Source organism: Trachemys scripta, chromosome 3 (assembly GCF_013100865.1).
Source record: "Trachemys scripta elegans isolate TJP31775 chromosome 3, CAS_Tse_1.0, whole genome shotgun sequence".
In the NCBI taxonomy this organism is placed as follows: domain Eukaryota; kingdom Metazoa; phylum Chordata; order Testudines; family Emydidae; genus Trachemys; species Trachemys scripta.
In genome coordinates this window covers 107,967,884-107,995,512 of record NC_048300.1, presented here as the reverse complement: position 1 = coordinate 107,995,512, position 27,629 = coordinate 107,967,884, and the positions used below count along the sequence as shown (strand labels likewise).

At 40.8% G+C, this 27,629-nt stretch overlaps 1 protein-coding gene across 5 annotated transcripts in view; it reads left to right on the top strand.

The window, feature by feature from the left end:
• L3MBTL3 (L3MBTL histone methyl-lysine binding protein 3) overlaps positions 1-27,629 on the top strand; it is a 158,109-nt gene that overhangs the window by 36,227 nt on the left and 94,253 nt on the right. For all 5 annotated transcript variants that reach the window (XM_034765689.1, XM_034765690.1, XM_034765692.1 and 2 more), the window contains 7 exons: positions 2,946-3,105; positions 4,176-4,314; positions 6,816-6,900; positions 10,459-10,550; positions 14,492-14,596; positions 16,354-16,489; positions 26,896-26,987. In XM_034765689.1, coding sequence (XP_034621580.1) covers positions 2,946-3,105; positions 4,176-4,314; positions 6,816-6,900; positions 10,459-10,550; positions 14,492-14,596; positions 16,354-16,489; positions 26,896-26,987 — 809 coding nt within the window. The remainder of the gene's footprint in view (positions 1-2,945; positions 3,106-4,175; positions 4,315-6,815; positions 6,901-10,458; positions 10,551-14,491; positions 14,597-16,353; positions 16,490-26,895; positions 26,988-27,629) is intronic.

Sequence of the window (27,629 nt, the reverse complement as noted above, 5' to 3'; positions counted from 1 at the left end):
GATGACATACTAGGGGTTCTACTGATCGCCATATTTGGGGTCGGGAAGGAATTTTCCTCCAGGGTAGATTGGCAGAGGCCCTGGAGGTTTTTCGCCTTCCTCCGCAGCATGGGGCGGGGATCGCTAGCTGGAGGATTCTCTGCGACTTGAAGTCCTTAAATCACAGGATTTGGGGACTTCAACAGCTGAGTCAAGGGAAGGGGGTGGGTCAGCTATTGTGGCCTGCATCATGCGGGAGGTTAGACTAGATGATCATACTGGTCCCTTCTGACCTTAAAGTCTATGAGTCTATGAGTCTCGGGCAGTTCCCTACCACCACAGCAAGGAATTGCCTAAAGCAATTTGGCCACATGGCCACTTGTACCTTTGTAGTACAGCACGCCAGACTGAGACTTCGGCCTCTTCAGGTGTGGCTAGCCTCGGTGTACCAACCAATTCGGGACTGTCTAGACAAGATTGTCACTCTCCCCTGGCTGGTTCTTGAGTCTCTCCTATGGTGGCTCGATCCACAAGTGATGTGTGTTGGTGTTCTCTTCTCCAGGCCCCAGCCATCCTTTTTGCTGGTGACGGATGCGTCAGAGAGGGGTTGGGGAGCACCTGAGAGACCTCAGGGCCTCTAGTCCCAGGTGGATCTCTTACTTCATATCATGCGTCTGACGAAGTGGGCATTCACCCATGAAAGCTTATGCTCCAATACATCTGTTAGTCTTTAAGGTTCCACAGGACTCTTTGTTGCTTTTTACAGATCCAGACTAACATGGCTACCCATCAGTGTCAGAGAGCTGAAGGCAGTCCGTTTGGCATGCCAGACATTTCAAGTTCACTTGGAGGGGAGATGTGTATCTGTCATGCAGACCATACAACAGCGATGTTTTATATAAACAGACGGGGGGAGCACGCTCCTCTCCCATGTGCCAGCAAGCCCTCAAACTGTGGAACTTTAGCATAGCTCACTCAATACACCTGGAGGCATCTTATCTCCCCAGAGTTCAGAAAGAGTTGGCAGACTACCTTAGCAGGTCTTTTCACAGCCACAAATGGTCCATCCACCCTTATGTCACGAATACCATCTTCCAACGGTGGGGATTTCCCCAGATAGACTTGTTCGCCATGCGACACAACAGTTCTGCTCCTTCCTGAATCACAGCCTGGGCTCCATCATGGACATGTTCCTCCTTTCCTGGAGGGAACACCTCCTGTACTCTCGTTCACAAGGTACTGCTCAAGGTTCGAAGGGACGAAGCCTCGGTCATATTGATAGCTCCAGCCTGGTCCCATTAGCACTGGTACATGTCTCTCCTGGAAATGTCCTTGGAAAACCCGATCACCTTACCGCTGCTCCCGGACTTGATTACTCAGGATCACAGCCACCTCCAGCACCCAATTGTCTAATCTCTTCACCTCACAACATGAAAGCTCGATGGCTAAACCCAATGGAGCTGGCTTGTTCGGGTCCAGTCAGAGAAGTCCTCCTTGGCAGTAGGAAACTGTCCACTAGGGCTACCTACCTAGCCAAATGGAAACGATTCACAATTTGGTCTTCGCAATATCTCCCGTCTCCAATGCTCTCGTCAATATTATTAAGAAGATCCCCTCAGTTCTTTTTGAAGCTTCATCTTACCCATAAGTGTAGGCTGCCATGTCCACTCCGAGCCTAGACATTTGGTGCCTAGGCTTATAGACAGCTGAATACCTGAATCTAATGTTGGAAAATGTAGTTGTCCTAATCCAGAGTGATAAGAGGGAAAATATGTGTATTTTTTTTCTCTCGTAGACTACAGGAGTAGTTATGTACAATCTTTTGGAGAAAAAAGGCTGTAATAGAAGAATACCTCATAGCCTAGGATTTTAGTTACAGAAATAAGTGTGTGTTTGTTAAAAGAAAACTTCACCAAATTCTCGTTTCACAGTTGGCAATAGTCCCACTAGGTCAGGAATGAGGCATGCTGGCAGGGCGGCATGGGAAAGTCTGCACAGCTGCTGCCTAGGCTGTACCTGATCCATGGATAAAGGACCTCAGTCTTCAGTGCAGCTAATGCAACATCTTTCAGCAGCACTAAATTCACACTAAAAAAGATCAACTAAATGTTGGCATGTGTCGTTATGTTAATGGTCTCTTGTGAGGGGGGGTTGCCCTACCCAGATTGTGAAAGGCCAATTATCTAGCCTGGGTGCACTTGGTGGGTGGGCCAGGCCTAATTAGAAATAAAGCGCAGCTGGGGGATTGCTGGGGGAGCCCATTTGCGGAGAGAAGACATGGAGGAAAGGAGGTGGGAAGTGCCTGAGAGGGAGAAAGGGAAAAAGACCTGATAGGTTTCTCCAAAGATGAGCTGGAAGCCTGACTCAGAGCCCTAACAGGCTTTATCCTGAGTAGGGGAGGAGTGTGCCCAGCCCCTGGATTGGGGGATAGATCGAACTAGGGAGCAAAAACAGAGGTACTGTTGTGCTGAGGTGACTGCCTGCAGAGCCCAGCAGGATGAAGGTTTGGTTTGTATACATTTTTATTGGACTTTGATAAAGGTGTCTGTGGCCCCAAAAGGGACTGGGTCTGGCTGGAAGGCCGGGACACCCCTATGGCCAGAGTAGGCCAAAAGAAGGGGGGGCGATTGGGGTGGAACTGAGGCATAAGTTGCTGCAGCCAGTGAGGAGTGGATGTGCTGGGGCGGCAGCTTTGCCACACCTCTCTATTCCATTGATAACAGAAGTATAAGGTTAGTGGGCACTTATCTTTTGTTGAATGCTAAAACCTGTGTTACTTTTGAAAGCCAGCCCTTTGGAGTGAGGAACAGTAACCCATCATGAATGGTAGCCATTGGTTCTACAGCTAATGATAGTGACATAAGTAGAATCTTCCCTTTGCTTGGCAAGGTCTGTTGTATGGTTTGAAATTTCTTACTTTTTGTACTGTCGCTTGGAGAAATTACTCTTTTCCTTTCACTCTGCAGCCTTTTCAGAAAAGACTGGGATTCCCCTGAAGTTGAAGGAAGCTACAAAAGTGGATGGGCTTATTTTCTGTGAAAACTGTTATCACGATGGTACCACAGAACAGTTTGTTCCTGAAGGGAAATTTTGCAGCCAGAAATGTGCACATCACATCAAAAACAAGTAGGTGCTATTATAAGGCATACACTCCAGGAATATGACATAAACGCAGCATAACGAGAGAGAGTATTGGGATAAAACAGTAGTGGGGTCAGGTGGGGTGAGAATGAGGCAACCTAATCTCTGAATTTTCTGACTTTAATTCTCAGTTATTCATATCTACTTATATTTTTGTCCCAAATATCTATAGAATATGAGAGCTCGAATTTTGTGTAATGCAAGTGTTGAAAACTTCGTTAGTTGCACAGAAAATATTGTCTTTTACTGTTGAACACAAACAGTGAAGAACTCCTCTCTAGTCTGCATGACTAGAGTATCAGTGTCAGACTCGCAGAATGTTTCATAATCACTAGAATTAGGATGCTCAGCGATTAGGTGGTTGCTGTGGTTAGTTAATTATATTTAAGTGCAAAAGCTACATTACATACGACAAACTCCAACCTGTGACAGTTCCTCAGTTCTTTCCATTTCAGCATGCACTAATGCAGCTCATCACATCACAAAAGAAGATTTCTGATTACATGCTCATTGTGAATTGTACATTTCACTAGGGCAATTTGACATCTATGTTCTAAAGCATTTTTCCTCATTTTTAAGTAATTGCTTCAAAGCTGTCTGTTTTTGGTTGCTTGACTGACAATTTATGCCGTTACATATCAGCTTATTCCAATTGGATTTGTCAGTCATAATAATTACTAGTTCTTTCTTTTCTTTAAACTGCCCTGCAGTCTTAAGCATTTCAAAAGAATTGCTTCTTTATGAGTTTTGATGCCAGGCGGGAAAGACAAATTGTTTTAAACATGCAGAATCTGTTCAGTATAGGCTGACAACTTTCCTTTTGCAATTACTGTTGTATGTCTTCTGTGTTAACTTTTTTGACAGCTGTCATTTTCAGTAGTAGCTCTAAGAATATATTTTGAATGATACCCAGGGACCTACAAACATTTGGGTTTTCCTATCATTCCCTATCATTCAGGGTAGTTGCCTTTTTCCTAATTCTTCCACTTAAGTTCATGGAAGCAAGAGTTGAATTGTTGTAGGTTCTTATGTCACCATGTTTTTTCTCATGACAGAGAACCAAAGGAGGATAAAGATGGTGTGGAATGCAATGAGGAAGATGATTCTAAAGGGACTAGGAAAAGAAAAACAAAATTACCCCTGAAAGAAGAGTGCAAAGAAGATGGAGAAGACAAAAAAGAGAAGGATGAAACTGTTAGTATGCTTCATAAACCCAATCCCGCAGTTAGCTTCAGCAGGAGTTTTGCCTTACATAGGGGAGCATTTAACCTAATTTGGTTAATCAGTGTGCACTTTTATAGCATCATAGTGGATCTTGCAACATCTCAGCTGCGCACCTGTTTCTGATGTTTCAATTTTTATATTCTTTCTAGAGTGCGGTGCACTCTGGGGTGAATAGCTCCAACATAGCCAAAATTTCAGTTGAATAATAGATTCCTCCGTTATATATTTAACTATGCATAATTAGCAATTGAGCTATCACTTTTCTGTTGTCCCCCTTTCCCCCTTTTTTTAGAAAGAAACAAAACAAGGAACTTAAATGAATGGAAGGTGCTTAAGACAGTGTTGTTGGAACATTAAGCACAGAAAAATAAGGAAATTAGAATATACAGTTTCTAAAACAATCGTTACTTGCATTGCACATAAACTGATGCATGGAAATTAATAGCTTGTTTGCAAGAGAATCATATTACAATTATGGGAAACAGAACTTTGATTTTCTTGATCTTTATTAAATGCAAAAACTATGGAAGAATATTGCTCTGATGTCTGTCTTTTCATTTAACAGGATTTTCTTTGTTCCAATTGTGGCTAGTTTTTATTTTCATCATTATATGAGTAGGAGAAGGTGAATCTCAAACACTTTTGGTTCTTTCTTTGAGTACTGGCTTATGGCTAGCAATGAACTTGCACCTCCATAGAAAATTATGCAGATATTAAAGTCTAGTAGCAACTCCTGTGTGAAAAAGATTAGAAATTTGGCCAAAATCATCCATGGTGTAATATATCAGGAATGAATTTGGCTCATTGTGTTCAGGAAATGATCCAGATAATTAAAAAAAAAAATTCTGCAGAAAGCCAGTTTGCGAAATTGTATTTAGTGTAGATAAAGAAATAACCAGTATGTTAATTTACAGAGTTCCCTGACCTAGTCTCTCTATTTTGATCTCTTCAAAATGAACGTATTTTTGCTTAAAGCCATAGCAGTTTTTCACATCTCTTTGATTGCCTTGTCACTTTTTTAATTTGCATCATGTCACTATCTTCTTGGTAGTCTCATTGTCTTTGACCTATTTTAGCTATGCTTTAATACTGCCTTTGGTTTCTAGATACTCGACTGCATTGTTGTGGTGCAGTTCTTACTATGCTCTGTTGCTGTTGTTTCCAGGCATGAGTAAAATAACTCCCACAGCTTTCTGGCCTTCAGGAGAGCACATGGGTCTCTACTAGGGTTAGGCCTGCTTGCTCTGTAATAGAAATTTATCCGGCTCTGGTTTATAGTGACAGTTGTTACTTATAATTATTTGCTGACATTTAGGAGAAACATTTCTTCTATGCGTGGCATATCTTTTCTTGATACCAGCACAATTATTTATTTTTGATACCGAAGAAGCAGAATGTAAAAGGTGTGTGTGGGAGGGGGGAGGGGGTTGATTTTTGCCTTTGCCCAGGGTGCCACATGTGCTGTAGCTGATTATAAACCTCCAGCTAGCTGCCTCTTTACATGTGTATTTTCTGAATTCCGTTGGATGTACATGCCAGAAACTGTCACTGGTCTAACCTTATGTATTATGAAACGTTGTTTGGAGCATTTATTGTCGTAGTAAAAATGAAAATTATATAAAATGTAATATGAAGTAGTAGAACAGCCGTCATAAGCATAGTATGTCATATGGCCTACTATTTGATGCTGTCTTATTTATGTTATGATTTGGAGTTAATTTTTGTTTCCCTTTTAGAGTTAAAGTTCTTCTTACTTACAACCATTCTGCTAACGACAATCAAGAAAATCTTTATACCTTGCAATAGCAGAGGGAGAGACTTGGAGTTATGGAATAGTCAAAGGCAGAAACTGCTTGGATTATGGGAGGGAAATATGCAATTGCCCATATGACATTCTTATGGGAAAAACTTAGGAGGCGGCTTCATTGCCTTCCTACTGCAGCATTCTCTCAAATGAATCCATGAACTGCGTGGGGCATTAGCAAAACTATTGATGCACAAATAATAAGTAAAAAGGAGCTGTGTCAGTTTACATTTCATAAGGAACTTTGGGGGGGGGAAGTAGTTTGACATATGGACTAGGCTAAAATTGTTAGAGGAAAAACTATGTATTTATTTATTTTTGAAGAGGTGAGAACAGTGGAGAATGCCAGCTGGCTCCAGCTCAATCAGCCTCTGAAGGGTCTGTGATCTGGAATCTCCACAGCTCAGACCATGATAACTGATTTTAAAGAGTTTGAATTCCAGAGTGTGAAGGTCCTTTGAATTGTCCATAGCTCTTAGTGTTTGCTGGGACTATTCCTTTATTTTATTTTTTTATTTATCATTAGAAATGTACAGCTTGAAGTTTGATATTATAGAGCAACAACAATAAGTGTTTTAAAAAACGTAAGAACCATGGATATGTTCTTTTAGCTTGAATTGGCTACAAAACTAATAAAATTATTAAATTCCTAAATTTTGTAATCTAGGAGGAGAAGCATGAAGGGAGGATACTGAGAGTCTCTCAGAGAGCCAGAAGAAAAAGAAAAGGTGATATGGCCATTTTAAAGCAACGTAAGTTGAAATATGCGGGGGGCAGGGGGAATTCAGAAGCGTCATTTGTTTATGTATGCAGCAAGGGGAGATCATGTACTGTTTATGGAGAACTACGATTTTTATAGCACTGGATTTATAGTCTCTAATTCTACCATTTACATACTTTATAACAATTATGATATTTTTTAGTGGATTAAAGGTAATCTTGAGGGAAAGTAGCCAACACTTGGAGCCTGATTCTCTTCTACACTAAGGTAATAGGTTTGCGCCACAGCTCAAAGAGCCCATCTACACTGCAATGTAAGCCCAGGTTTAGTGGGACTTGAGTCAGCTGACCCATGTTAGGGCACCCTGGGCTTGAACGTCTGTGTTGTATTTTAACCCTATGTTTCTAACCTGTGCTCAAACCTAGGGCTCTGACATCCACACTGCAGTGCACAGACTCGATTCAAAGTAACCATGTCGCAGAGTTCCTAGCATCCCCTCCCCTGTGAGAGAGGCCGCTCTAGTCCTAGGACTGTGTGCACTGTGGGGAAAACTTCACTGCCTGCCCTGGACATTATTAGGAAGCAGCTTGCTTTGAAAAATTCTTGATCAGTTTGCTCTCCATTGCAAACCCAGGGACCTTTCTGATAGTGTCGTTGGAAATCAGTGATCAGAAGAGAATGGGTTAACGCTGACCTGAGCTGGGTAGATTGCAGAGTGGTGGGATAGAGAGGATTAAGGAACTTGTCCCATGGAATTGTGAGATACTTCTGTTTGACTCCCGGGACCCGAGTCAAGCAGAGCTGTGTCTACGCTGCAAAGCAATAGGGTCTCGGCTTAACTCGAGCTCAGACCCTCCAACCCTGCAGGGTCCTGGGACCCTGGGTCCAAGCCCTTGGCTATTGCAATTGCAGCATAGCTGCAAGGGAAGCTAGGCTAGAGCCTGAGCTCAGGCGCGGGCTTACGTTGCCATGTAGACTTAACCTAAGAGCTGTTTACATGACTTTGGCAATGTGAAGGTGCTTGTAGTAGGCATCAATGTAATGCATTTTAAGGCTCCTTCGTGCCGCCTAAGTGGTGTAAAGGGGCCTTTAGTGTAAATGAGAAGCAGACCTGTTGATTTGCTGGATAAATAGGATTGCTCCTTTCACTTTTACAGCCATTCAAGGATGTGCATTTAGCAGAAGTAACAGTTTACTTTTGCGTCTTCTGGGAGTAATTTCATAACTACAATATGTGTAGGCTTGGCAGAATTTGATTTTTATTTTTTATAATTTTGATGGATAATTCTTTTTAAGTATTTTTTTCATTTTTATTTAGTTAATTTTTCACAATTGTGAAAATTTATGGGGGGGATCAGATAACAATGCAGTCAGACAATTATTTAATGACAGTAGACAGTGAGATTTAAAAAGTTATAAATGTATAACCATTAAAACACAGGTTTCAGAGTAGCAGCCCTGTTAGTCTGTATCCACAAAAAGAACAGGAGTCCTTATGGCACCTTAGAGACTAACAAATTTATTTGAGCATAAGCTTTCGTGGGCTACAAAACACAAATTGTCAACATCATATGTCAAAATATGCAAAGTAAATATCCTTAAATCAAACTAAGAAGTTCTCAGTCAGCATTTTTCTTATTTTGCCTATCTACAAATTTCGATTTTCAGTTGAAATATCTTTTTTTGTTGTGTAGATATACAGATAAATTGATGTCTACTGACATTTACTGATAAAAATCTAATCCTTCCAAGTCTAAGGGTACATCTACACTACAGCGGGGAGTCGATTTAAGATACGCAAATTCAGCTACGTGAATAGCGTAGCTGAATTCGACGTATTACAGCCGACTTACCCCGTTGTGAGGACGGCGGCAAAATCGACTTCTGCCGCTTTTTGTCGGCGGCGCTTACTACCACCTCCGCTGGTGGAGTTAGAGCGCCGATTCGGGGATCGATTGTCGCGTCCCAACGGGACGCGATAAATCGATCCCCGAGAGGTCGATTTCTACCCGCCGATTCAGGCGGGTAGTATAGACCAGGCCTCAGTATGTGCACGAATTTAGATGCATTTATGGAAATATTTAGGAATAATTGCTACAATCAGTCCAAAGGGTCGTATTCCACTCAAAGCAGCACAATAAAATATTTTTAAATGAGTGCAGTCATTTCAGTCCATTAATATGGTAGATATTTGTAGGAAAATCAGCAGAATCAGCAGTTATTGTATATCAGTGATGCACCACCAGAAACCTGCAAAAGGCCCTTCAAGGTAGTTCTTGTGATAGACTGTGAGCTCATACTGAATGAGCCTCCATTAGCAGCAGCTGCCTGGCCACTAACAAAGAGAGAGCCTAAAGTAGCTCAGCTACACATCAGGGAGCTGAGCCATGCAAACGAACTAAAGCACCTGGAGTGCAGAAGAGCCATCGTTGACACAACTGTAATTTACTGATGAAGTTTAAGTGTTGTTTATGCAGACATTTTGTTCCAAAGCTGAGACTGTGTGATTGGTATGATAAAGGAACTCTGGTTTGCTGATGGAAATGCTACTGTTCACTGGCAGAATGATCTGTACACATTTCTATAGTTTATTTAATGGAAGTGTGGTTTCAGCAAAAGGATTTTGAATAAAGGTTCTGATTTTTAGATTCAGAAGCAAGAATTTTAATCTATGTTATTGTTAGATAACACATCTAGAGATCTAAATTCAAATATGGCTTAAATCATGAAATGAGCAAATGAACAAAATCGAGTTTATATTAGTCCCAAATAGTTTCTGTACTCCCAACACTTATACATAATTGGGGGTATTACTTGTTTTCTTCAGGAGGAGCCCAGAACAGATGTAGATGATGCAGATCTAAATTATATAAATGTTAAAATAATTAGATGATTGATGATACTAGTTATTTCTGTTGTGGTAGTGCCCAGTCAGGATTAGGACAGTGAGTTTACAATCTAAAATGACAAGCTGTATATGCTGCAGGGATGAAGAAGGCAAAGGTCAGAAGTGAGGTGCCAGTTATATGACAAAGCTTGTGAGGCATCTGTCTTCAAAGTTCCTGGGTTTTGCTATGCTGTTAATTTCTTGCTTCCCCTTCGAGTGATTGCCCACATATATCTTGTCCACTGTTGGTGCACAAGCTCCCAGTGCCCTCAAGCCAGAGACTTTTGGTCATTGGTACCTACTCGGCAGCACTTGCACCCTGAGCATCCTCATGCCTCCAACTGAGGATATAAAGGGCAGGCCCATTCCAGCCCGCTCCCCAGTTCCTTCTTAACCACACATGGCTGTGAGTCAGAGCTTGCAACGACTGCTGTGTTGCTTCACTGTTGTATTCTTGTCAGGGTAAATAGTAGTTAGTCTTGTCTGTAAATAGTACTTAGTAATTAATAAGGCCGTTAGTAGAGTAGTAGTTTTTGAATAGATTTTTTGTATTAAGTTCTGAGATATTTAATACATGTATATTACAAAATAGAAATTTGAAACACACATCATTTTTTTCTTTTGATTTTGCTTTCTTTGAGAAGTCAGCAATTCAGTCATTTTGCCAAAATATTTATTTTAACACTGTATGTTTCTTCACAGCTTTATATTCTAAAGGAAAGAAACCATGGTGCTGGGCTTCATATTTGGAGGAAGAAAAGGCTATAGCAGCACCTACTAAGCTTTTTAAAGAGGTATGTTTTCTTCTGAAACCCAAGTTAATTATCCATTAGCATGACATTTGTAAGGTAGAATAAGCAGACTAGAAAAAGACTTTTGTAAGTTCTTGGTTTGCTCTAAAGGAAGTCTGTCAATGATTAAAGTAACAGATTTCCATAAATAATCATGAAGAGTGTGTGGATGATAGGTCACATTTTGCCCAGCTTTTCTCAGTGAATTAATAACTCACAAATCTGACAGAGCTAAAGTTCTGATCCAGACCCTCCTTCTGCGGTCTCTTCATTTTGGGCTTTCCAGATGCTGCCTTGTTCTCCTTACATCCATTCACAAGTCTGTTACAAAGATCATCATCCTGGCTTGTTGCTCTGACTTTGCAACCCCCCAGTGACTCCCCCTTTTTCACTGCATCAAACACAACATGGCTTCATCTTGCTGGGTGCCGAAATATCAACTTCTGCTTCTCCTTTGCCAACTATGCTGACCTTTGTCACCCATCTGTCCAGTTTCCCATCAAACAACTTAGTGCTTTCTCCCGTGGCATCCATTTTTGCATGGAAGGAAGTTCCCAATAAAAATCCACAAAGCCAGTACATTGTCCTCCTTCAGATCCCTCTTTAAAACTCACCTCTAGTCGTGGTGCTTGCAAAACACTTGACAATGTCTAGGCAGCTGGTAAACTGTGATTGCGGCTGCTGCTTATTCTAATCATAATTGTCTGACCGTTACCTTGTACTACCCTATCTGTTTTTTGCATCCACCTTTTGGCATTTTTTCTAAACTTAAACTGTAAGCTGTTTGGGATAGGAAAAGTGTGTGTCTGTGAGAGAGAAAAGAGTTGTACCCCTGCAATATTTTTTTTCCTTTTTCCTTGTATTTGATTAGGGAAAGCCAGAATATCCTACTGTTCAGTACTTTAATCAACTTTTCTGTAGATACTTTTTCTAAACTCTAACTTCAACAAGTAGCGGTTGCTCTGGTAAAATGAAATAACTGACTCTCTTATTTTATACTTCTAACTCTCCTGTATTATGACCCCACTTCAGTTTTTTTCTCTTTTTTTATTCCTTCTCACATCGCATGGGATTGTCAAAACAGTGTCTCTACTGCATGAACCTCTATATTCTTTTCACTCTCTATGCTGGCGTCCTTGTGCCCAAAAAAATCTTTAAATGTTTGTGACAAAGGTAATGTAAATATAGTAAGCCCAATGCAATTGTATCTTAGGTGATCTATGATATAATTACAATCATGCACAACATTTTAAACGTTAGCTGTTACTGTGGTGCAACAGGAGCTGACCCGTAGTTAAAGTTGTTAAGAGTTTCAATTTGATAGTGGATGAATATCTTGTGACTTGGAGTTTTAGTAACACAAAAAATGGATTATAATTCTTGGCTAACTCCAGAATTTTTGAAGTATTGGCTATACAATTTGAAATTTTGGAAAGTTTATAACAACTATGGAAAAATTGGTGTTTGGTGAATTATTTGGGAAAGGGTATTTCTCACCTTTCTTCCCCCTTTACAAGAAATCTAAGCCATTCTGGGTATGTCTACACTGTAGCTAGGAGCAATCCTCCCAGCCTGGGTAGACAGACTCACACTAGTAGGGGTATTGGGCTGGATGTTGGACTCTGAAGCCTGGTGGGACAGGTGGGCTTCAGAGCCTTAATTTCTGCCTGAGCTGGAACGTCCTCATTGATATTTTTAGTGAACTAGCTCGAGCCCTGCTTGTGTGTATCTGTCTACTCAGGCTGGGAGGCTCCCAGCTCCAGTGTGGACTTACACTTTGGGGCCTGTCCTTTGAGCATGTTGTTACCCCTTATATGCTGATTCCTAGAATATCAGTTATACATCAGGATTGTTTGCTTATTGAGTATTTCGTAATTCTTTAATCATAGTGACTAAATATGTGCGCTAAGATAAACGTATCAAATTTAAATCTGATGAATAAAAAAAATGCCACTTATACTGCTTTTTGGCACCTCTTGGAGGTAAGTACCCCATCTACATGAAATTTGCACTTTAACACAAAACCTAAGCAGTGACCTCATTGGTGATTTAAGGCAAAATAACTTCCCAAATGCATGAAATGTATGACAGTCAGATGTACTGTTATGTTGATATAACTAATATAAAAGTGTGTGAAGTTTAGTGTTTCCCCAGCTTCATCAAACTTATTTTGTATGTATTGCTTTTGGGTGTCTGTTAGAGATGGAAGGGAGATCCTTATGGAGCACTGAAGAGTGTTATTGAATACCATGTTGTAGGCAGTATGGAGGTGGAAAGGAATTCACTAATATTTCCTCTTCTTATTTCCCTAGTTTTAAGGTTTTGGGCACATGGGTGTATCGTGCTGTAACGCTGTCATTAAAGCATAGCTTTTATTTGTCAGTACATACAGCATGTAATATTTTCTTAAGATTCAGAAAGAAGAATTAAAAAGAAAAGTGTATGATCTGATCATAGGTTATATCTTTTAATGGAAAAAGCCTGTGTTTACTAGAGGAATGATTTGGGCATTGATTATTAGTTTCTATGACAATTTTTGATGAAGCTTTAATGGTACATCTTGAGATAAAAAACAGAATGTGGTTAAAGTTGAGCTATCAAGCAATACTAAAATGTTTTTGATTGTACACTTTACTGCTTTGTGATTAATTACAATCATGGTGTATGTCTACGCTGGTACATAAAATGTCATTTCCAACTCAAGGAGATGTACCCACACTAGATAGAGCTAGCGCATTAAAGGTAGAAGTGGAGCTATGGATGTGAGAGTAGCGGGGTGGGCTGGATGCCCCGAGTATGATCCTACCTATGTACTTGGGCAGCTAGCTCATCATGCCGTGGCGGCTGCGCTTCTGTTTGTAGCACACTTGCTTGATCAGAGCTATACTGGAGCTGCAAGGTGTAAATCCCAACTCGAGTAGAAATACCTATGTCCTAACCCATTGTAGAAAGGAATATTGTCAGGGCATGACCCTAATTTTAAATGTTAAAACCCTTCCCCACTTTTTAAATTTTTTGTTGACCACTGACTGTGTGTCATACAGCACTGAATGCAAAAGAAATACTTTACTTACCTGAGTAGCTTAAAATCTTAATAGTTTACAAAAGATGGTGTTAGAGTTTCACTCTCTTGCTTTATTTTATTAATATTTTTCTGCTTTTTTTCTTTAAATTAAAGTATTAAGGACTGATAACTTTGACTTCTAACTTTGTCTGGAGCACAGAGAACATGATATAATAGGCAGCCGGTACCTGACTCCCTAAGACGCCCTTTCTGCCCTCTTCCCTTTATTGAAGCATAGGCTTCATCCTCATGTGATCTCATGGTCTCAGTCCTCTATTGATTGCCAGAATCCTCCTGGAAAAAGAGGCTAGTCAGAGCCCAATATTTTCTCTCTACTGTACACAGCAAAGGGAGTATTACTATGTGAGAGGCCATTTTTATATATGAAGGCTGTTCTGTATTTGCTTTGTGGCTCATCTTTGTGGCCTGAGATGTAGAAACTAAAAGGCATTTCAGAGTATTTTATCTGATCATCCCATGAATGGTGATTGCCAAGAAGGTGTCACTGTACAAAATAAGTAATTAACCTTACAGTACTGTATTTTTAATTAGAAAGTAATTTAAAAAGTTGATGAAACACAGCGTTTTCTACAGTTCTGAGGTGCTTTCCCGGTTGCTCCTCCTAACAGATTTTTTTCTGCATTTTAAAGTCTTTAATGATGGCACTATCAGACAGTTTTTTCCACGGCTTGCTAAGTTCTATTTTCCATTATATGATTTTAAAAGCTTGAAATTTACCCAGATATACTTGAGACTTCATTTTGAGCAGATGCCTGCATAAGGATAAGTAATAACAATCGTGTTTTGCACTACACAAGTGTTTTAACTTTCTTTTGAAGTATTTCTTTTGAAATATTGAAACTGTTTTTGTTTATTCCAGTATCAGTCCTTCCCATATGGCAAAAATGGATTCAAAGTAGGAATGAAACTGGAAGGAGTGGATCCTGAACACCAGTCAATGTACTGCATTCTCACTGTGGCTGAGGTGAGCACCAGGACTGTACCTGAATGAAGTGTGAGGCTGAGAATAGAAGTGTATTAAGAATACAGTAAATACTATACTGGAACTGTGCTCTGTTTAGTGCTGCATTTAACACTAAAATTACATCTTCCTCTGACAGATTCTTCAGAGGAAGATGTAAACTATTGTTAGGCATTTAATTGCTTAATGCTATACCATGTGGAATATTTTTTCCTAATGCATAAAATTTTATTAAATTGTACCAGAAATCATATTAAAAACAATATCCAAATATCAAGGAACAATTACACATGTTCATGGATATGAATACATAATATTTTAGTGTTATGGTGATACATAAGTATCTGTATAATTCTGTAATTTTGGAGAAATCTATATTTAAAAAGGAAAATATAAAGAACATAAAGATGCATGAAAATTGATAGCCCTTGAATTTATTCCAACTACAGATGCTATGCTTATTCATAACATTATCTAATCATTTTTCTATTTTATTGAACCGTAGCTTCAAGTTCCACAGACTAATTTTACACTACAGGTTTAATTCTGCCACTTTTACTTACATTGGGTAGTATCTAACTCTGTGAATAGTTCTTTGGATTTTAATTGTGTGATTTAAGAGAGACAGAATTTTCTCTCTCTTTCTTTTTTTTAATTCCTTAAATTGGGAAATGGGGAAACAGGAACGCCTGATATTCTTTGTTGTGTACTGTAATTATTTTGTACCACTATGATTATATGTCCATAGTCCTAGTTTAGTTTAGTTCTTTTTTTATTTTTTATTTTCCCCATTTCTGAACCCCTCCACAGCTAATCACATCCTCCTTCTGAAAATGTCGATTTCTGACATGTCTTCTGCTGTACTTGCTGATGTCAAAGATCAGTATAACCAAGGCCTTAAGTCCTCTGTAGTAAGCTGGACCTAAATTCTGTGGCAAAGTGCCCTGAGTACTGTGAAATTCTAATGTGGCAAACTGAAAATTCTTTCAGTTTGAGTAACATTTAAGTTATGGCAAGTTTGAGTAAATTAAATATGAAAAAGAATAGTGCAATGAGTACATTAATTCCTTTTTGTTGCTTATTTTGATACTAAATTTGATTTATTTTAAGCCACCCCTAAATTCTCAATATGCTTGGTTTGTCTTTTGACAAATTGACTGCCTTGTAGAAGATATCCTGGGGAAGCGGGATGCTTTGACAGCTGGTTATAGGATAGTAGTGGCATTTGGCACCCAGAAAAGTGTGGGAGATGGTATGGACATTTAGCACGTAGGAGACTTCAGCAGTGAAGAGGAGCTGCATCTCCTCTTTCCCTCTTAGGCACTAAGGTGACTTTTTTTTATTGCGGAATAGGGTCCTTTGGGATCTCCCCTTTCACATTTACACTTCTTCTTACATAATGACCCTCATTATCTCCTTGTTATAATGACCTGTCCTTCAAAAGAGGTTGTCTAGACATATCTCTCAGGTTTCTATTTTCTTTTAGTACTATGTTAAGTGTCACTCATACTCTGAATGAATAATAATACTATTATTATTAGCACTTCTACAGGGGTTTTCATCAGAGAGGTGCTCAGATCTGTTGCAGTCTTGCTTTTTGTTCTTCCCTTTATTAAACTGCATTACAGTATTTTTATATTATTGGCATGAACAAAAATAAAAAGTTGGTTGGATGCACATTGAATATATTTAGGTACAGAGACTATTATGCTCAAGTGTACTTTTACTAAGTTGTACACTTTGCAAACTGTTGTTTTTAGGTTTTAGGCTACAGGATACGCCTCCATTTTGATGAATACTTGGATTGTTACGACTTCTGGGTGAATGCTGATTCTTCAGACATTCATCCAGCTGGATGGTGTGAGAAAACAGGTCACAAACTTCACCCCCCAAAAGGTATTGTCCAACTTTCAATTTAAAGATTTGTTTATCTTTCACACAGTTGCTCCTGTTTTTTTGTTGAAATGACCTGGTTTGTATTCCAAATCACAATACAATAAGGGCAGTCCACCTGTTCATTTCTCTTTTGCTTCCATCTTACAACTGTAGATAATTAGCTTCGTGAGCTGATAGCTGTCATTGTGAAAAGGTGGAAGAAAGGTAAATGCAAAGCATTAATGGATCCCGTGGAGCCAGATGAAAGAACAAAGAGACAAAGGGAAGGAAAGACTCTGCTTTTGTGTAAAACTATGAGAGACACTAAAAAGCAAAATGATCAGAATAGTTATTCAAAGGGTACCATCAAGAGAACATGATGGGAGGACGAAGAGACCAAACTAGCCGTAAAATAAAAGCAAAACACACAGGCTGCAATGGAATACTAGCATCTTTATTGCCTTGTACACTTTAAAGGCCTTGAACTTGTAAGCCCTTTAATAACTTACAATGGGTTGCCCAAAATGAGGGCTGAAGGCCAACTATGTGTCTTTTAAATATGCCCCATGGCTAGCCATTATTATTTTGTTATTTATAAATCACCATCAGTGTACATGGAGCTGTACAGACAAATAAAGATAGTGTCCCTGCCCCGAGGAGAGCGTCTGAGATAAAGACTATGAGAGGTGACAGATCTTGGTGGGGAAATAAAGTATAAGGGTATCAGTCTGCAAAATAACAACATGCAGTATTTTATCTGTGATGTGTACTGGTTGAAAATGTGCCTTATTCATTTGCTTCTTTATTTTGATTTTAAATATCTAATTATTTTAAAATGGGAGGTGGAGGCTAGTCATGTATCCTTACGAGGCAGAATGCCTTCAATCACTTCCCTGGTGCAGCTGCACTCCACACTGCCTTCCAACAATGCAACTTCTATGTTCTTTGGTTGTAATGTAGCCCTGAACAGTTAGTTTCAATAAATGACCAATTTTACACAATCTATTTATAATATTTCCCAAAAGCCATTCCTCCCTGCCCCTATCCTCTTGGAGTCATGGATTTCATGTGCTGAATGAATAGGTAGTTACATATCCAGTTGTTCAAATACTGTTGTTGTTGTTCTGGCAGTATTCACTAGGTTTTGTACTCAGTGGTGAGGTTTTGTCAGCTTGTCCCTTATAAATCCCTGGTTTTGGAGGCTTATTCATTTCTTAGTCATAAAATACTGCTGCTGGAGGAGAGCTGCTGTACAAGATCTCATCATCTGAGTCATTTTTTTCCTGAAAAGTCATAAAAGTCATTTGTGGGGAAAATTTGTTAAGGTATTTTTTTTGTTGGTTTTTATATTGTGTACCATGAAATGATTTTTATTTTATTTTTTTAATTATTTTTGCACTGCTCTTAAGGCCTCGTGGTGGCTTTTAACTGGGGAAAACTGCAGCCTATCATTAAAACCCCTCTGTATAACTACATCTATTAGAAGGGGTTCATCAATATACAGTGCAGTGTGGTTCTACTGTCCCCAAGACATCCCAGCTCTTTGGGATAACAGGGATTGTGCTACTGCACTTCTCTTCAGGGCTAGCAAATACATTCTGGGCTCTTCCCTTGGGTTGGCTTGCTTCATTCTATCCTAGGATTGCTTCTCTTCCTTGTCATATGGTCCATTGGATCTCTTCTGTTCCTGGCCAGATGAGTTCACTCCTTTCCAAATCTTCTCCTGAATAAGACTGTTAACTTATTCCCTATCTTATCCTTAATTCTGATATGCTCTTACTTCCCTGTAAGAGTTTGCCCTACTTCATAGCAGTTGCTAGGCTGAGCTTAGCTTCCAGTGCAGCTGTGGAGGGAGTAATTATTCTCCATTCACAAGGGAGCTGAGTGTGCTGCTTCATAGCACTGATGGCTTCTGCTGGCTCTGGTAGCAAAGGAACATGACATGAAATTGAACCTGCACCATTTCATATGATGGTGTAGATCTAATGCATGTTTCTAAAGGAGTTGAGAAGGTTGTTACTGCAGTCACCTTGTAGGGTCTCTCTGTGTCAGTGACAGTAGCTCCCATAATACAAAAAAGTACAATAACCCCTTTCTGGAATATGAATAGACCCAGATAAAAGGGCTCCCTTTTTTTTTCCTGAGGTGAAAGAGATCCTCATGAGGCTTGATTTACACTAGTTTTATTGCTGCATAATTCTGTTGACTTCAGTGGAGGTACTTCTGATTTATACTGGTGTGAGATCAGTTAAGTCCACAGCCTTGTCACAGTTTGAGTCAATGCTTTTGCTTACTGTGACAGGGTTGGGACTCACCACCGCAGCGCCTCCTGCTGGTTATCTCCGGGAATTAGCTCAGTCCAGTGGAGCGCCCTCTCCTGGTGGTGTCCCGCCCGTTGTCTCGCCCTTGGTTGCTCTCCAGCTCGTGGCATCCTCTTCAGGATCACTGCCCTCCAGCAGTGCCCCCTTAGTCCCTCCACAACCCCTTCCGGTGTGTGTGTGTGATCAGCAGTCTTTCTATGCCCCAGCCACCGTGTCCAACCACACCCCCAAAGTCTAATACCTCCTGTCAGGGATCTGGCGTAGTCTGTGATGGCCGCTCCCCACGGCCAATGGCCGGGTGTACTGCATGGGGCACAAGGGGGGACCCAGGCCCGTCCTCTACTCTGGGACCCCCCTTGTGCCCAGGGACCCTCTGGCGGCAGCCTCGCTGTCCTCCTCTCCCCCATCTGTCCACTTCCCTGGGCCGCTTCCCCTACGGCCCCTTGCACCTGGTAGGCCCTTCCCTTCAGGGCTTGCAGCCTGGCAGACTACGGGCTAGAGCTCCCTTCTGCTCCCCCGAGCCTGGCCAGCACTGCGCTGTCCGCGGTGCTAGTCTCCCGGCTCCGGAGACAGACCTTCCCCTGTCAAAGGTCTGGGACAGACTGCCTGCTCCCTTCCTGGGCAGCCTTTATATAGGGCCAAGCTGAGCCCTGATTGGCTGTCTCCAATTTGGCTCTGATTGGCCCCTAGTAAGCCCTTTTCTTATTGGCTGCTGGTCTGCGCAGGCGCACAGGCCTGCTGCAGCCTCCTCTAGCGTGGGGGTTGGGCAGACGCCCCACCACACTTACCTTAGCCCAGCCTTTCTTTGTTTGCTTTTTATGCCTTTCAGCTGGACTTCAGCTCCTGCAGCCACTTTTAACCCTTCCATGTAGGATTCCATCCAAATTTTAGAAAACCTACCTTAATGAAAGCATCTAACCTTGCAGACCTTGGCTGCACCTGGACTTCCTGGGACTCAGGTGATCATAGTCAGAGAGTTTAAGACTGGGAGCTGGGTTCCTGTGGCCTGCTGTTTTTGTTGCCATGGAGATGGAAGGCACACTGCAAAGACTGCCATAGACTGAGAATAAACTGTTCATTCTACTTTATTAAAGGTACAAATATGCATCAGCAGACATAAATAATAGCATACCCTCCCCACCCCAAAACGCACTCTACTCGGCCTTCCTCTGTATCCCAGGCCACCAACACCAGCCAGCACCCGTATACTAAACCCAACAACTGAAATTAGACCAAAGTGTTCCAGCCCCTGCAATGGTCTGGAAATTATTAGATGAGAGAGACCCAGATCGTCCTGGCAATATAGCTATTCCCCGTCAGATGGCAAACATGGAAAAATCATTTTAAAAAAACCGCTTCTTTTTAATACATGCAGGAACTATCATAGAGATTCTTCCTATGATATGCCCCTGTCCTTAAGTACTGTTAGCCAGGAGAGCCACTGACACTCCAGTGTGATGCATTGAAACAGGGATTGGGTGTAGCTTTTTTGCAGGAGCAGCCAGTCACTTATGCCAACACCTTTGGCTAAAGGAATGTGCGGTGAGGGGTCTGGGCATCTGTTTGTTTTCAGTGTTTATATTAAAATGTTTGTAAAATAGGGAAGATTCATCATGATCAGTGGAACTGGAGTCAGGGGGCCCATGTTCCTTGGAGGGATTGTTATTGATGGGACACCAAGAAAATAGGGAATGCATGAAGTTAAGTTGGAAGTAACTTAGAACATGGACAGAGCAGTGCCTAGGGTTTAACAGAGTTCCAATTGTTCAGCTTAACCTGCATTCATCGTCACTCCTTTGTTACCAGATTTGTCCATTACTTTGGGGTATGCTCATTTATTCGGGTTACTCCTCTGGGGAAGAGGGTTCTGTAATCCTGTCAATGTACTGTGTTTACATATGGAGCTCTACTTCTCCCTTCTGCAAGTCCCCTCTCAATGGAGCTATCTTGCAGGACCTAGGGTCCCTAGGGCTGGGTTACTCCCACCCCAGAACCGGATGAACACCCACACGTACATTAACAGAGCAAGTCTGAGCGGACCGGGTCAATCAGCACTGTCAAGCTGACCCCTTATATGTCTCTGGACTCTTTGGGCTGGAGGAAGCAGCACTTTCAGGCTGTCTCTCCTTATATGCCCCTGGGCTCCATGGACTGGGTCAAGCAGCACTTTCAAGCTGTTACCCTTATGCGTCCCAAATTCAGCACATCCCTATCCCCACTCCCCCAACACAATTGTACTGGCAGTAACCTACTCGATGAGCCAAACCCTGCAGTATTTTGGGCGCTGCAGGGATCTTTAGCTTAGGTAAAAGAAGCGTTGCTGTAGAGTGAATGGGGGAAGCTAAAAGCACAAATGAGTAAAGTTCAGCAAGAGAGAGAGAAGCAACCAACTTAACCATAGAAGTTATTTATTGAAAAATAGTAATAATTATACAAGGAGGATTAAACCAACATAACATACGTGATTAAAGGTTAATACTTCAGGTAGAAAGGTTTCAGAGTAGCAGCTGTGTTAGTCTGTATCCGCAAAAAGAACAGGAGTACTTGTGGCACCTTAGAGACTAACAAATTTATTAGAGCATAAGCTTTGTGGACTACAGCCCACTTCTTCGGATGCATATAGAGTGGAATAAATATTGAGGAGACACACACACACACACACACACGTGTGCAGAGAGCATAAACAGGTGGGAGTTGTCTTACCAACTCTCAGAGGCCAATTAAGTAAGAAAAAAAAAAAACTTTTGAAGTGATAATCAAGATAGCCCAGTACAAACAGTTTGATAAGAAGTGTGCGAATACTTACAAGGGGAGATAGACTCAATGTTTGTAATGGCTCAGCCATTCCCAGTCCTTATTCAATCCTGAGTTGATTGTGTCTAGTTTGCATATCAATTCCAGCTCAGCAGTCTCTCGTTGGAGTCTTGTTTTTGAAGTTTTTCTGTTGTAAGATAGCCACCCGCAGGTCTGACATTGAATGACCAGCCAGGTTAAAGTGTTCTCCCACTGGTTTTTGAGTATTATGATTCCTGATGTCAGATTTGTATCCATTAATTCTTTTGCGTAGAGACTGTCCGGTTTGGCCAATGTACATGGCAGAGGGGCATTGCTGGCACATGATGGCATATATCACATTGGTAGATGTGCAGGTGAATGAGCCCCTGATGGTATGGCTGATGTGATTAGGTCCTATGATGATGTCACTTGAATAGATATGTGGACAGAGTTGGCATCGGGCTTTGTTACAAGGATAGGTTCCTGGGTCAGTGGTTTTGTTCAGTGATGTGTGGTTGCTGGTGAGTATTTGCTTTAGGTTGGGGGGTTGTCTGTAAGCGAGGACAGGTCTGTCTCCCAAGATCTGTGAGAGTAAAGGATCATCTTTCAGGATAGGTTGTAGATCTCTGATGATGCGCTGGAGAGGTTTTAGTTGGGGGCTGAAGGTGACAGCTAGTGGTGTTCTGTTATTTTCTTTGTTGGGCCTGTCTTGTAGGAGGTGACTTCTGGCTCCTCGTCTGGCTCTGTCATTCTGTTTTTTCACTTCAGCAGGTGGGTATTGTAGTTTTAAGAATGCTTGATAGAGATCTTGTAGGTGCTTGTCTCTATCTGAGGGATTGGAGCAAATGCGGTTATATCTTAGAGCTTGGCTGTAGACAATGGATTGTGTGGTGTGTCCTGGATGGAAGCTGGAGGCATGGAGGTAAGTGTAGCGGTCAGTAGGTTTCCGGTATAGGGTGGTATTTATGTGACCATCGCTTATTAGCACAGTAGTGTCCAGGAAATGGACCGCTTGTGTGGATTGATCTAGGCTGAGGTTGATGGTGGGATGGAAATTATTGAAATCATGGTGAAATTCCTCAAGGGCTTCTTTTCCATGGGTCCAGATGATGAAGATGTCATCAATGTAGCGCAAGTAGAGTAGGGGCGTTAGGGGACGAGAGCTAAGGAAGCGTTGTTCTAAGTCAGCCATAAAAATGTTGGCATACTGTGGGGCCATGCGGATACCCATAGCAGTGCCGCTGACTTGAAGGTATATATTGTCCCCAAATGTGAAATAGTTGTGGGTGAGGACAAAGTCACAAAGTTCAGCCACCAGGTTAGCTGTGACATTATCGGGGATACTGTTCCTGATAGCTTGTAGTCCATCTTTGTGTGGAATATTGGTGTAGAGGGCTTCTACATCCATAGTGGCCAGGATGGTGTTTTCTGGAAGATCATCGATGGATAGTAGTTTCCTCAGGAAGTCAGTGGTGTCTCGAAGATAGCTGGGAGTGCTGGTAGCGTAGGGTCTGAGGAGAGAGTCCACATAACCAGACAAGCCTGATGTTAGGGTGCCAATGCCTGAGATGATGGGGCGTCCAGGATTTCCAGGTAGAAAGGAAAACAGAGGGAGAGAGAAAAGGGGGCGGGGTCTCACCCACTCCATGAGGCTTGAACTGGTCAGGGTTCCCAGATGATGGTGGTAGCTGAGGGTTCTGAATGCTGGAGACAAGCAGAGCCCCCAGCAAGATCAGTCAAGCGATGGAGTTCCAGTGGAACTGATGCATAGTGTGGATCTAAGGCCAGGTCTACACTACCCCCCTAATTCGAACTAAGGTACGCAACTTCAGCTACGTGAATAACGTAGCTGAAGTTCGAAGTACCTTAGTTCGAATTAGTTCGAACTTACCTTGGTCCACACGCGGCAGGCAGGCTCCCCCGTCGACTCCGCGGTACTCCTCTCGGCGAGCTGGAGTACCGCAGTCGACGGCGAGCACTTCCGGGTTCGACTTATCGCGTCCAGACTAGACGCGATAAGTCGAACCCAGAAGTTCGATTTCCAGCTGTCGAACTAGCGGGTAAGTGTAGCCAAGGCCTAAGCATCAGAACCCTGACTAGAGGGTGAGTAGGGATTTTTGTAGAGAAATTACAGTGGTTCAAGGAAAAAGAACAGGAGTACTTGTGGCACCTTAGAGACTAACAAATTTATTAGAGCATAAGCTTTCGTGGACTACAGCCCACTTCTTCGGATGCATACCGAAGAAGTGGGCTGTAGTCCACGAAAGCTCCGAAGAAGTGGGCTGTAGTCCACGAAAGCTTATGCTCTAATAAATTTGTTAGCCTCTAAGGTGCCACAAGTACTCCTGTTCTTTTTGCGGATACAGACTAACACGGCTACTACTCTGAAACCAGTGGTTCAAGGGAGAACACTAGATTTGTTTATAGGTAAACTGATGACTCAAGGGTTTTCTTTAGACTAGACAATAGGAGCTGATCACTCTTGGCTATGGGTAGTGTTTTCTTCCAGGGAGCTCACAACGCAACTAGGCTGCTTCAGTATTTGGATATCAATTAAGGATTCATTACTAGAATTGGTCTGATAACTGCTAAGCTGGGTGTGTGTGCAGGCGTAGGTTCATTAGCATCTGGAGCAGAGATTCCCGGAATGCAGTGCTTCCCTGCTTTTTCTGGTCCCAGAATTCAGTGTGGTTCTCTGTTCTCCATTCTGTATGTAAATTGAGATGTCTTCCTGTCCCATCTTTCATGCAGATGAGGCTAGGGGAGTTGTCTTTGCTCTCCATTCTATATGCTAATGGAGATGTCTTAATCTTGTCACCCTTGTCAGGAGGGGTCTAGGTGTGTCTCCCAACGCCCTTCACTGCTCTCTGCAAGTTTTCTTTTTCTGATGGGTTTTGGTTTAAGCAGAGGCTGGGGGGGGGGAGGGGGGTCTTTCATGAGTCTGGCTGGATACTGCACCCTGGTTCCCCAGGAACACAGAGGTGTCTGGTATCACTTTGCAAATGAAACAGGAAACACCCATTTTGAAAACTGTCAGGCATGGAGGGGCCCAACATGAAAATTCACAGCGAAGACAGAATTTCCCCGATCTGATACTTTATTGTGAAAATTAAATTATGCAAAGGTGTAATATTTGTGTTATAAAACAAAATAAACCAGTGTTACTAAGCCAACCTAAATGAAAGCACCTAAGGTAACAGTGTTTTAAAATTGTCTCATATATGCTATCACCCTTTTTAAAGACTATATTAAAACAATGTATGTGATATATTTGCAGATTTAAAATACATTTAGTAAATATTAGCTCTAATAATGATGTAATTTCAAACAAACTTGGTAATGAAATTTCAGCAAGAGATGATTAAAAATAAGAAAATTCACATAACAAAAATGTTCAAATAATCACTGAGGGCTGAAAACAAACCTGTAGAAAGAAGAAACATTTTAGATTATTACAAGTATTATAATAAGGTATTGGAGTCTAGTTTTTAGTTAATGAGTTGGGCACTTTCTGGAGTACTGATGTCAGTTGTGTGTGTGTGTTGTCTGGAAAGTAATTAAGCCAGTGGCATTATTTATTAAGCACTATGGAGTACCCACTGTGGGAAAAACAAAGTCTTGTGTTTTTGTGGCCCCTCTGAGGGGTAATTTGGTTAGCTGGTTTGCATATAGGAGTGCGCCTATAGCTCCTCTGCTTAATACCAGAGGCCCCCATGGACCCAGAGAAGTTATATTTGTTTTTTGCAGTTAATTTAATTTTAGCTAATATTTACAATTCAAACTGTGAGGGGATGGGAGGTCTAAAAGGAAGAAGGGGCTGCTCAATAATTTTCTTACAGTGCTACACAAAATAAAGAGGGTCCCAAAAGGTTAAACACAATTATTTTCTCCTGGTATGTTTTAAATAGCACTCAGAAGGGGAATATATTGTGTGGTAAATGATTGACAATATGGTTAAGCTTGATTTATATATCTGTAACATCTATGCCGGAGGTCATCAATATGAGGACCGTGGGCCAAATCCGGACCGCCAGATGCTTTTGAACAGACCCCAAAATCTTTTTATTTGCTTATCATCATTGTTATTTTTTAAATTATTGTCTTTGAAGTTTGGACCTTGACTATACTTTGACTAACAGAAAATAATTAACTACTCCTGACTTTTATGCAGTATCTTGAAATGGCTTTATACGACTATCTAACAGGGAAACAAAGGAAGATATGTAACTATGCATACTAGTAATCTTTGTTGCCTTTTTTTTTTTTAGTGACCGGGAATATAAATAGTTAGACTTTTCCCATGAGTTACATTATTTTCTGTTAAATTTTCTTCTAAAAGAAACTGAGTGAAAAAGGGGAAATTATACTAAGAAATGTTTGTGGAAACTCAGAAGCAAAACAAAATAGCTGCATTCTTGAAAAAATGGTGGTTGTCCCTACTGATAAACAATGTTAAATGTTCATGTTCTGATAATTGCTTGTTTCCTTAAAACATTTTTCTTAGTATTGTTATTTATTTGTATTACAGTAATAGCTATTGGCCTCAACCAAAACTCAGGCCTCATTGTACCAAAGTGGGGTTTTTTTAAATACACCTAGTAAGGGACAGTCCCAGTCCTAAAGAGCTTACAATACAAATAAACACTACAGACAAAGTGTGGAAGAAAGGAGGTAGTATTATCCCTATTCTGCATATAGGGAATAGAGGCACAGAGAAAGTTTGCCTCACATCACCTGTGGGGAGAACTAGGAATTGAACCCAAATCTCCTGAGTCCCAATCCAGAGCCTGAGCCACAAGACCAATTTCCTCCTGTATGAAGATTGGGAACAGTCAAAACTTCAGTCCTGGAAAAAGATGAGAAGCTGATCAATTTCAGATCAGGAGGAAAAATAGACACTCAGGTCATCATAAAATTTTGTTCAGATACTAAAACGAAAGCTGGTCTTTGTGATAAATAAGCTTAGCTAACTGGTAGCAGGGAAGGATTACTGATTCCTCTCTGAATTACCAGGTGCCAAATAAAAATAGAAATCATTGAAATCATCAGCGTTACCTTGGGATAAAACTGAAGTAATGTAGCAGAGAAACAGGCACTAAATATTAATAGTTTTACTATAGAAGATACTTACAATATTATTATTTAATGTTTAAAGAATTTAAAACCATTTAATTTATTTTTTCCATTTGTGAAATTCTGGAATTGAATGATTTGGGACTAGGTGAAAAATGAATTGCTGAAAAAATAATTTTATAGAAGATTATGATTGCCATAATCAACCTGTGTCTCATGCATATTTTCTTGTTTCACTTTTTTGTGGAAACCTTTTAGGATATGAAGAAGAGGAATTTAACTGGCCCTCATATCTTAAAACATGTAAGGCTCAAGCTGCTCCTAAATCTTTGTTTGAAAACCAGATCACGGTAAGTATTCTTCATTTGCCGCTTCTTCATTGCTGCAGAAAGTTGCTAGCCGGTTCATTTGTATCATTTCAGTGACAGGAGATTTTGGAAACCCTGTAAATAATTTTTTCCTTAAGGTTTGATAAATGATTAATCTGTATTAAAATTCACCTCTGAAATCCACATGAATTTTATATATCTATAAATTGTGTTAAAAGAACTTTAAGGTTGCAAGGTCAAGCACTCAAGTTAGGAAATACTAGAAATAAGATTATCTGTTTAACCTTAATTAAGCCCCCATCTGCATCTGCATTATGCTACAGTCCTTAATTATATGAATAAACACTTTTTTTCCCACAGGTCCTGTGCCTCATTCTGTGCACAGAATGAACGGTCCACCTTAAATCTGGGTATTTCCTAACTTTTGAGTATTTGACTTTGCATTATTCACATTCTTTTTACATTTTTAAATGTATTTCCTACATTTTTTAAACGGAAAAAACCCCAAAGTTTCATCATGTGAAATAATAATTTCTTATATAACGCTTTTTTATCAGTAGCCCTCAAACTGTTTTATAATCTCTCAATGTATTAATCCTTACAACATCCCTGTGAGGTAGGGAAAGCATTATTATCCACAGATGGGGAGCTGAGCCACAGAGT